The sequence below is a fragment of the Notolabrus celidotus genome, chromosome 2 (genome assembly GCF_009762535.1).
Source record: "Notolabrus celidotus isolate fNotCel1 chromosome 2, fNotCel1.pri, whole genome shotgun sequence".
Lineage (NCBI taxonomy): Eukaryota > Metazoa > Chordata > Actinopteri > Labriformes > Labridae > Notolabrus > Notolabrus celidotus.
This window is the reverse complement of record NC_048273.1, coordinates 17,376,879-17,387,725: the sequence shown is the minus strand read 5'-3', so window position 1 is coordinate 17,387,725 and position 10,847 is coordinate 17,376,879. Positions and strand designations below refer to the sequence as shown.

The window sequence follows — 10,847 nt, the reverse complement described above, 5'->3', positions numbered from 1 at the left end:
GTAGAATATTACACTGATACCATACCAGCTTTATCCTTTAACACTGAAAGATTTCTTCTCATTGGCTGTGAAAGCTAATTTACAAAATGTATAAAAACAAATGTATGTTCTCCCCGATGTAACTTAAATTCAGCACAACTAATACCTGGGGTAGGACAATGTATTGTACGTCAATTTTTGTAGTTATGGCTTATGCAATATTATTACGGTATTGCTTGCATCCAGTATTGATCATTTAATTAAATAATTATATTAAACAGATTTCCCTCCCAATTTGATTCATAGTATCATGACTGCTTGCATTGGCACTTATGTCTGTCACCCTACACTTTACCTTGTTGCAGAATTTTATATTCTTCAATGTGCAATTTATCGGGCAAATTTCCCTGTAAAAACCATTCACCATCCCCGGTGTCCGCTCCTCCTATCTTACCTACCCATATATATAGACGTCACCCGGTGCAAAACTATCAACCTATAAAAGTGAGTAACCAAATATACTAATACCCCTATGGCATCAAAGGTAATTACCCTAAATTAAATAACAATAAATAAATCAATTGATTAAAGTAAAAATAATCAAATACACGAAACAATGCAAATAGCTCCAACACAATATTTGTATTGCATTGCATTAATTTTGTGAGTATTGTGAGTTATCCTGCAATTCACCCCCAACTAATACCATATAAAGAAAACAGGAGCCCCACTTCATCAAATTATGCAATCATGAATCTCTGCATGAAGTACTTGCCTTGCTAAATCATAAATATTACTTTGAAAAACATGTTTTCAGCATTGGATAAAAAGTAGAATAACACTGACAGTAGCGCGTGACTTAGATAAGCAGACAAAACCGGCTGAGAAAGGTCAAGTTCACATGTCTTGGTTGTATATTTTCAGCTATATCTGGAGGCACCTTGACATCGGCTACGTGCAGGGCATGTGTGATCTGCTCGCTCCTCTTCTAGTCATTCTGGACGATGGTGAGTCACTTTGTATTTTCCCCCTTCTCTGACATTTTGGTGTATTTTTACAGTTATTTATGAAACAACACAGCACAGTTTGCCCACTCATTTTCTCACTCCCGCTTCCTTTCACTTTGCTCCTCTCAGAGGCCCTAGCCTTCAGCTGCTTTACTGAGCTCATGAAGAGGATGAATCAGAACTTTCCACATGGAGGAGCTATGGACACTCACTTTGCCAACATGCGTTCTCTAATCCAGGTGACAGCCCCTGTAAAGTAGCTGTTAGATACCACTTAATCCATGTTTAACCCACAAAGAACCTGCTTTCTCACCACCAGTCTCATTATGTCCTTCCCTGAATCTCCTCTGATCCCCTTTCTGTAAAGATCCTGGATTCTGAGCTGTTTGAATTAATGCACCAGAATGGAGACTACACCCACTTCTACTTCTGCTACCGCTGGTTTCTTCTTGACTTCAAGCGAGGTAAAGACACAGCTTGGTGTTAGAGATTTTTTGCCAATTAGAGGAGTGGGAGTTACACTCCTCTTAAGCCTTATTTGTGGATGAAATGCCAAGCCTCTTGTCTTGGCGGTTTGTTAGCAAGAGATGCAGTTATTAGGGCTTGAGAAGGATTTAGAAATCAATATTATTTCTGGAAAAACAACTCTGGGGCTACTTAGGAATTCACTGAGAAAAAGTGTGTCTGCATGAAAAAAGTTTTTAATTATGCTTTCTGCTGCAAGATTGAACAATGGACTCTTGTTTTCTGTGAACTCTCTCACTGTGGTGTCTCAGTTTATCCTCTTTCACACCCTAACAAACACCTGCCCCCACTCTTATCTCTCTGTTGATAACTTGGTTTCCTTCAAGCTCGCTCCCATCCAGGCCCTCAAACACTGACACACTTTCACTCCTTTTTCTTTGTGTGTCCTGTCTTCCAGAGTTGGTATATGAAGACGTGTTTTCAGTCTGGGAAACCATCTGGGCAGCTAAGAACATCTCCTCCAGTCACTTTGTCCTCTTCATCGCTTTGGCATTGGTGGAGATCTACAGGGACATCATACTGGAGAACAACATGGACTTCACTGATATCATTAAGTTCTTCAATGGTAAAACATGTCACTTTACAGCTAATGTCTTCACATATCCTGTCACCACTTGCCACTGATTTTACACAAAACATAATTGAATGTTGTCTGTGACCCTAAAGAAGCTTTGTCCAGTCTAATGAAATCACCCAATGATTTCATCAGGGTTATCTCAGCTTTGGAACAGAGATGAGAGGTTTCTAACTGAAAAGTCAAATCTTTTAGATAGAATTTGCTTGATGTGAACATTTTTCAGGAGTTATGGGAATTTTAGGAGCTAGCACTGTCAGAGTTTGGTCATACTGGACATACTACCATATGTTTTCTCCAAGCGCCAACCTCCGGTCTAAAAATATGAGTCCAATGCAGAAGTGCTAAAAACTGCAGTTCATTGAGGATCCACTTGAGGCTGGCTCTGGAAGTACCAGAAACCACATACACACCAATTCAAAAAAGCTGATCTTTACAGCAGAAATAAACATGTTTACAGCCTGGTACAAAAGACGAGTGTAGTCTGGATAGCTCATTTCTGGATGTGCTCTTACTGTGAGGGGGGTGATTTTTTTTCTAACGCGGCAATTTCGAAGGTATTGAGATTACGAGTCTTCCAATGAGAGGCATAGCTGCCTGGGGGAACACTGTAGCTGTTGGCCGGGAGGCTCAAAGCCCGCCTCTTTACGTCACAATCGCTCGACAGCAGCAATATGGAAACAGATGGGTGACGCCACGGATCCTACGTCCATATTTTATGTCTATGGTTTTCCCCCATCCCACACCATTTTTTTCCTTTTTCAAATCCACCAAATTATAGATTTGACTACATACATACTGTATATGGCTGCTTCAGCTTTTATTATACTTGTCACAATTTAAGTTGCATTACTGTAAAGCTCTGAATGGCTTGGCTGCTTTCAACAAGGGAACACTCGTCAGTGTGTACAATTCATGTTGACAGAGTAGATTATTTTGGGGTTTAGAGATCTGAAACCAGACCACCTTTTAATGGTGCAATGATACATTGCTAGAGCACTACTTTCAGTGAAATCTATCAGAATCTGATGCTTCACATCTTTTCAAAACATACATACATAGTGAAGATTACAGGGTCCATTAGCTCTTTGTTTTCAAAGTACACCTACGCAGTAAAAGTAATGTTATATGCTTTTGTCTTTCAGAAATGGCTGAACACCACAACATGAAGCAGATTCTGACCCAGGCCAGAGATCTTGTCTGTAAAGTGCAGATACTTATAGAGAACAAGTGATCACTCTGTTTGTCTTCTTTTCCTTCCAAGTGATGTGCAAACGGCTGTAGCAGCATCAGAGTTAAATACTTATGAGCACACACAAACACACAGACGTTACACAAGGCCTTTACAATCACAGTTTGCTGCTATGAGCCTTATTAACTGTACCCACAATGTTGTTTGTGTTGTCAACAGCTGTAAAAGAATATTTTCCTTCGTATTTGTCAGTATGTTTGAGTGAGAACAAAATCTACACATATATATGTGTTGTGTGTGTGTGTGTGTGTGTGTGTGTGTGTGTGTGTGTGTGTGTGTTTATATACTCTATGTATATACACACACCATTCAGTTTGTTCTCAGAGATATAACGTTTGAAAACTCAGCCTGAGCGGCTGTTCATATGCAATTATCCTAAAAAAATGTGTATCTCTAGCAAATTTGGTCATATATGAACTGATGTATGAAGTAACTGTTAATTACCTTACCTTAACTACAATTCTACAATTCTACACTTCAATTTAGCAGACCCTTTTGTGCCCCAAAGTGATGTACAATACAAGCAAGAATTTAGACTGGGGGGAAAACCTTAGTAAGTGCGACAAAGTGCTTAAAGTTGATTGGCCACAGGTTCTGCCGTCTAGTGTCAGAAGAAGTCCCAGTTTTGTTTTTTTTTTGTTTTTATTTCTTTATTTTTTTATTTTTTTTTAAGATAATGTAGCCACTGCTAATCACAACAAATAATTCAAGTCAACAATATCGTTCAACATTCAACAGCATTGAATCTTCAGTGCTAAATATTCAATTAGAGCAGGGTTTTAGACCTTCTGATTCATTCTACCCCAGAGGAAAAAGAGGAGAAGGGTCAGGTTAAGTACCTAAGTGTTCCCTGAACAGTTAAGTCTTCAGACATCTCTTAAAAGTAGAAAGGGACTCTGCGGATCGTAAGGAGTTAGGTAATTCATTCCACCAGTTTGGAACAACAGAGGAGAAGAATCTAGCTAGAGATTTAGAGCCATGCTGGGCTGGGAGCACCAGGCGTCTTTCACAGGTCCAATTTTAATTCAACTTAAAGCTTAAGTTGTGAGACTGAAATCAATACTGGTGCCTCTTTATGATCTATGAAATCAAACAAAACCATATTTGAGATGATTCATTATTTTCATATGCTTTTTCTAATGTCTGTAACTGCTGCAGCGATGTAGGCAACGTGAGATCAAAGAAAACACTGCCAGAAAATATTCCTTGTGCGTTTTTCTCTGGCGAAGACTTTTAATGAATGATGCATTTGACTATAGAAAGCATGAAGATATGTTCTGTTTCAAAATCTGTGAAACTATGAAGGCAATGTGTTTTGCTTGATTGCTCTTGTTTCATGAGTTAAATTTTAACATCTGGCAAAACATTCTGGGACCATGTTGCAAATTTTGTGTAACTGCATTTTAAAGCAAGGGTTTGTGATTCATGTGCAATTATTGGTCATCGCATGTCGATTATATTACTGTTACTATAAAGTTATTCAGATGATGGGTGATGTCCTCAACTGAGACAGTGTGTGAGAAGTTCATGTGTTTCATATGTTTGAGTGCCTATTCCAAGTCCCTTTCCTGTTTCAACATGAGAAATCCCCTTTGCACAAATCCATGCAATCCTTTTGGGATGAAGAGAATCACTGAATGTGAGCCCCTCTAGCTTTCTGGGCCAAGTGTTGGACAACATCTCAGCAGCCAGGTCCAACACTTTTTAGAACTCTTTGCCAGAGTGAAGTCTATTTTAGCACCATATACATGTGTACAGATTCGGAATGAGATGTTTCTGTCCCTTTTTGGCTCTCAACATCCAGCTGGGCATACACAGTATTTAACTTAAATCCATAAAACACCCTCGTGTCTTTCTGTATCTTTCAAATTGACCTGGAATACATGTGGTATTCGGTGGACACACATATCCAAAGAATGTTATACCACTGTTCTGTGATTATGAGTCAGACAAACATGATCAGGTCTCGTTAAGACAGACATTTGGAAGCAATCAAATCAACAGAGGGAGGAACCATGAGTGCACAAGGGAGATAACTATCAACATCCCCCGTTTCTGTAGAACATTTTTACAGTGCACAAAAGAGACAGTTAATCTTAAAAGCTATTTCTTCAGTATTTCTGTAGAAGACATTGAGGTCATATCCTTCACATTTTCAACCATAATTTGGGTTATGGTAACTTCAGGAAAGCAACTTGGCATCATTAAAAACAGGTGTTTAGTATTTTATAGGCTGAATGGGTCAACAAATAAACATAAATGAATAAATTAGTGTTCCTATCAGAGTTGTAGTTTTGGCAGAGTGGAAAAGAGTGTTGAAACTTTTAGAACAAAGAACCTGAAGGCAGCAAGTTGTTTGAAAAGAAGAGGTTTCTTTTCAGTAAACATTTAACAACGAACTTTCTTTGTCCAGAGTGGTTCTTTCTAAATGTCCCCGGGTTTCAATACTTGGAGCTTTTTCAAAGTATCTTACACAAATTCTCATGGTGGGATCAAGGTTATTCTAGGTTAAGGAGCCCAGACTCCTCCACAATTCATTTTTTGCCAACTCAACCACTGTATCATAAATAAACATGAATGTTTGGGCACAGAGCTTGTAAACAACACTCATCATACAATGACAGTCTGAGGTCCTGCTGACATCAGTCTTTACCCTCTTTTTATGTCTGTATCTTTTCTTATCTCATTGCAAGGGTATGTATAATTCAGGATGTAATTTAATTTTGCATGACCCCATGATCAAATCTTTAATGTTACTTGCAGGTGTGCTGGAAAATGAGTTATCAAGACTTACTCATGTAAATTTCCCAATGTTGGCTAGAATTACTCTGCAGGGGGACTAAATGGATCATGACGTTCATATCAGAATTGTTTCAGTGCACAGCTTTTTAGGACAACGCTGTTGATAACTGTAGTGAGTTCATTAGACCTAATAACACTTACCAGATGGCCAATAAACCTACTTTGGGATATTTTCACACATCTGGAGAGCTGTCAAAGGAGAGAGGCTTTGGGAGAGGAATTTAATAGAACTGATGAAATGTGATAAATTCGTGGGAGTTCTTAAATGGTTGGAAGAAAGTATTTACAATATTGTTTTTATTACCTGTTGGTGAAATTGCTCAACTCAACTTTATTTATATTGCACCTTCATACATAAAAACATGCAGCCCAAAGTGCAATGGTAAAAGACATGATAATAAATAAAATACTTAAAAATAAAATAAAATAAAATCAACACAGTAAAATTAATAAAATAAGTAAGAGTGGAAAGAAAAGTTAAATATAAGGTAGAGTTAACAAGATTCGATGAACACAAGAAATAAATAGATAAATGAATAATAAACTTTTATAAATAAGATAAATAAATGTTAAAACAATGATTAAAATGATAATAAAATAAATAATAATAATGCATTCCAGGGCTGAAAATAAACATCTCCAAATTAAAAGCTAGATTAAAAAGATAAGTCTTGTACGAAGATTACTTTTAAAAACACCAAGCGATCTGTTTTGATGTCCAGAGGCAGAGAGTTCCACAGCTTAGGGGCAAAAAAACAGAAAGCTCTCTGGTGCTTGTGTGAGACTCATGTGCTCTCATGTATGAAACAAGATCCTGTCTATCCTATCTACATTATATGTTCTGAACATTTCTACAATTGGCTTTCTGGATGTGAGACCATAGCAATAAGGAACTTGGCTGGTGATGCTTCTGTGCTGCTTCTGTGTGTCTTTAGGCACATTTTATGTTATCATTTTCTGCCTCCATTTTTCACAGCTTATTTTAAGTTATACAGTTGCTTTGTCACCTGGGAAAATCAGTATTAACTACCAGGTTTACTCGGTTGTACCATTTTCCAAAATAGGCCCTTAGTGAATAACAACTTATTTTCCCTTTCTGAATTTATCCTCTGTTGGGAGAAAACAGAAATTAAATCGACATGTTTCACCTACAGAGGTACTTGGGTGGTATGGGCACATGTGTGAGCATGTGTAGTGGAGGGAAATTCTGTGATCAAATTGCACTCCTACTGAGCAGTTGTAAACTTTTGAGCATTGGCAGAGGATGCGGAGGAGGTGTGGTAAAGGATCGAGTTTGGAGGAGGGAGGGCAAATTTCAGGCATATTAGCATAGAGAGTCACCACGGGCTACAGTGGACAGACGGTTTTTCTCCCAGGACATCTTGTGAAATACTGAAAGAAAGCAGGTATGTTTCTCTGCAGGCTTATGAGGCAAAATTTATCTTGCTCTTGCTTTTGCAAACCTTTTTATGTGGTCCAAGCTTCAAGTACAATAGGTTGTCAGAAATAAATGCATGGATGTAATCAACAAGACGTTATGCAAGACAAAGTTTCTTGGTATCTGTAAAACAACACTCAGTGTTTGAGATTTAACAGCTGCCTAGCTGGAAGCCGGACAAGGGCTGAGACGTTCATGTCAGAGGTCAACTTTCACAATAGTGCACATGGAGGAGTTTGTGATGGAAAGAATCACTTCAACAGCCAACATTTATAAGGCAGGGGGGAGTGAGGCTGTTTCCAATCTTTCACTTTCCGCTCTTTGATTGAATCTGTTTGTGTCTGTGCAGCAACGCAGTAAGAACAACAGCCATGAAGTTCCAAGCTCTTTTCTTCCTCCTGCTCCTCACCTGCATGTATATGAGTCTGGCACAAGGTAAGTGGGACAGATTATATTTCGGATTAAGACTTCTAAATTGCAAATTGGATTTAGATATTTGATAGATTTAACATTTTTCACAGCAGCTCAGTGTTGCACATTAGCTGTTTTTAGAATTAGACAGTTATGCATTAAACCTAAAGAGATAGACAATGTTTGCATGGACCGGCCGAGGAAAATATGTAGAGTCTCTCTTTGACCAAATCTGGTTGAGCTGTGGCTGCAGCTGTATTTCACAATCCACATTCCTTTTGTTCTGTGACTAAATCTGGTCGCCTAATGAGGTGAACATATCCGGTCCAAACTATTTACCACAACAAAGCGTAATCTGTCTAGGAATGTTATTATAGCCCACTTAGATGTTTGTGACATTGTGACAGGTTTAATTAAGTTGATTTTAATACTGATTGAAGGAATGAACACTTACTACCAGCAGAATAGGGCGTACTTTCCAGCATATGGCCACTTGAGTAAAGGTGAAAGTTCCATTACTTTTGGACCCATGTTTGACCACTGAGATGGTTTATGTAGCTTGCATAAGGAGAAGAGTGTAAATATGTTTTTCACAATATGTTTTCTCCTTTTCAATAGATTTCCAGAGTTTTTTTTTTTAGATCAATAGCTTTTCAATGCTGTCATTATAATCATAATACATTTTCAAATTCTTGAAATAGTGATGTGTTTTCTTCCTTTTGATACAAGTACAGTGATTTAAAGTAATGAGAGTAAAACGATGAAGATTTTTCAGACCCATGATTCTGTTTTACTTATTAAAATTGAGTAAGCAGTCCAGAAATTAGAGGTATCTGGTCATAGTTAGACTAAACAGCGCTCAATTGTGCACATTTTACACATAAGCTCTGTTGGCATGCAAATAAACACAGGTATCCATGTTCAGTACACATGAACGAGACTTGTATATGTTCCAGTTATTCAAATTGAGCTGTATTGATTTCTCTGAGGACCCATGCTGGAATATGAGTGGTTACTTAATTTTTCCATTCTTGTGAAACAGTAATATTTTCAGGTGATGTGTTTTATCTCTCCCTAACCCTCCATATATGTACCTTCTGCCTCTCTCCAGGCTCATATGGCAACTGCTGCCTTGGCTATGTGAAAAATTTGAGATCCAGAGCAAAGAAGAACATTGAAAGTTTCAGGATGCAGGAAACAGACGGGGACTGCAACCTTCGAGCTGTTGTGTGAGTAACCATTCTCATATCCGTCACTGTTGGCTCTCAACTGTCTTTTTGTTTTCCTACATTGTTGAAAATTTCTAATTAAATAAATAACTTGGAAAAGCTGATGGAAAAAGAAACAATCCACTCACAAAGGAAGTGTGCACACTGGGGTCTATGATTACCTTCAAAAGCTGTTCAGGAGCCTTGCTATCAGTGTATAATAATATTGATGTGTGCAGGTTTCTGATGAAGAAGAGGGCCAACCAAGCCAAACCGCCGACTGTTTGTGCCAATCCAAACAAAAAATGGGTTCAGGATCTGATAGAGACTGTGGAGGCAAAAGCGAAAGCGCAGATTATATAAGTGAGTTCAGTAAGTTACACATACATACTTCATTACCTTCAAGAGAGACTCACTGACTGAGCTGATTTTTGTATAACTTCTGTCTTCGTAGACCCCGAAAAGAAGAGAAACGAGAAGAATGAGGCAAGCTGTCAGCCATTATCTAAAATCTTTAATTGGATGGATCATGTTTCAGCACATCTGTTCTTTCCTGTTGCTGACACAGAATGTAAATGTTCACAAGTCACTTATTAGACTAACGTAGCATATAATGCTATAGCCAGTATAACAACAATCTTTTTTTTTTATGAGCCATTGCTATATTACTGTTCACTGCTCTATGATATGTGATAGAGCCTGCTAGGAATGAGCCACTGCTTGGCAGCTTTGATTTTTATTTCCACACTTTGTTTGTGAGCACGTATGTCAGTGTGTGTAATGTGAAAAAAAACCCACTTCTGGGTATAGGTGAGAGTCTTTTTTTTATACGACAGATTTTCATATTTTTGTATCAGCATTTTAATTGTTCTTTGTGACTTTCTGTTTCCAATAAAAACACAAAACAAACCAGACTGCTGTAAGTGTGAATAATTACCCAGAAACTGTATAAGACTGTGTAAATCTGTTTAGTTCTGATGTTGGGTTGTGGCACCACTCCAACCTGCTGACATTTTAACTGGATATCCATGAAACAAAACAGGCTTATCTATAGACTCATAATCTCTCACTCAATCTTAATTTGGCATCAAATTGAGCCTATAATTGGCAGCAATAGCCATCTGTCACCACTCTAAAACTCAGCCTATGGGGCAGTTGGTCTGGAGGGCCAGTTTTTGATGCGTTGAAAATCACGATGGTGAGAGAAAAAAGCTAAAATAAATAAAACAAACAAAACAAGGTTTGTTATGCAATGTAGTACAATGAGGCTCATTTAGAGGTTGTAACTTTTCATGTCTGAAACCTGTCAGGTGCCCTTATGCACACTGAAACAGGTTTTGCTTGCAGTGATAATTCATGCTTTTCACCTTGACAGCAAAATGTCTTTTTGTGATGTGTTTTCAATGTTCGCAAATGGTATGGTTCATTTTATAGCCTTAAATCGGGCAAAAATCTCATAAGAAATTATCATTAGGCCTCAATATGTTCTACATTTTTCTTTCGTTTCTCCAGTACAACATTATGTCTATGAGTTTCCCAATTTTTTTCTTGATGAGCTCTACTGTGAAGGGTTAGTGACCGAGAGGACATTATTTTGTATTAGAAACCAAGGAAGATATCCCTTTGACATCATTAAATTAATCAGCCAAAG

At 38.0% G+C, this 10,847-nt stretch overlaps 2 protein-coding genes across 2 annotated transcripts; both read left to right on the top strand.

Annotated features, from left to right (window-relative positions):
* Positions 1 to 688: 688 nt before the first annotated feature.
* LOC117831560 (small G protein signaling modulator 1-like) lies at positions 689 to 3,521 on the top strand. The gene is made up of 5 exons (XM_034710303.1): positions 689 to 986; positions 1,116 to 1,225; positions 1,354 to 1,450; positions 1,909 to 2,076; positions 3,231 to 3,521. Exons 1-5 carry the CDS (start codon positions 881 to 883, stop codon positions 3,317 to 3,319), a joined length of 570 nt encoding a protein of 189 aa, XP_034566194.1. The 5' UTR covers positions 689 to 880; the 3' UTR covers positions 3,320 to 3,521.
* Positions 3,522 to 7,423: 3,902 nt separating this feature from the next.
* ccl25b (chemokine (C-C motif) ligand 25b) lies at positions 7,424 to 10,110 on the top strand. The gene is made up of 5 exons (XM_034710312.1): positions 7,424 to 7,545; positions 7,927 to 8,012; positions 9,100 to 9,217; positions 9,436 to 9,559; positions 9,651 to 10,110. Exons 2-4 carry the CDS (start codon positions 7,949 to 7,951, stop codon positions 9,557 to 9,559), a joined length of 306 nt encoding a protein of 101 aa, XP_034566203.1. The 5' UTR covers positions 7,424 to 7,545; positions 7,927 to 7,948; the 3' UTR covers positions 9,651 to 10,110.
* The last annotated feature ends 737 nt before the right edge of the window (positions 10,111 to 10,847 follow it).

Bases quoted from the DNA above. Each gene is read 5' to 3' on its own strand.
- LOC117831560 (XM_034710303.1), top strand. From the start codon at position 881: ATGTCTTGGTTGTATATTTTCAGCTATATCTGGAGGCACCTTGACATC. The intron at 987-1,115 runs GTGAGTCACTTT...TGCTCCTCTCAG, and splicing joins TCTAGTCATTCTGGACGATG to AGGCCCTAGCCTTCAGCTGC. The intron at 2,077-3,230 runs GTAAAACATGTC...TTTGTCTTTCAG, and splicing joins TATCATTAAGTTCTTCAATG to AAATGGCTGAACACCACAAC.
- ccl25b (XM_034710312.1), top strand. From the start codon at position 7,949: ATGAAGTTCCAAGCTCTTTTCTTCCTCCTGCTCCTCACCTGCATGTAT. The intron at 8,013-9,099 runs GTAAGTGGGACA...GCCTCTCTCCAG, and splicing joins GTATATGAGTCTGGCACAAG to GCTCATATGGCAACTGCTGC. The intron at 9,218-9,435 runs GTGAGTAACCAT...TGATGTGTGCAG, and splicing joins TGCAACCTTCGAGCTGTTGT to GTTTCTGATGAAGAAGAGGG.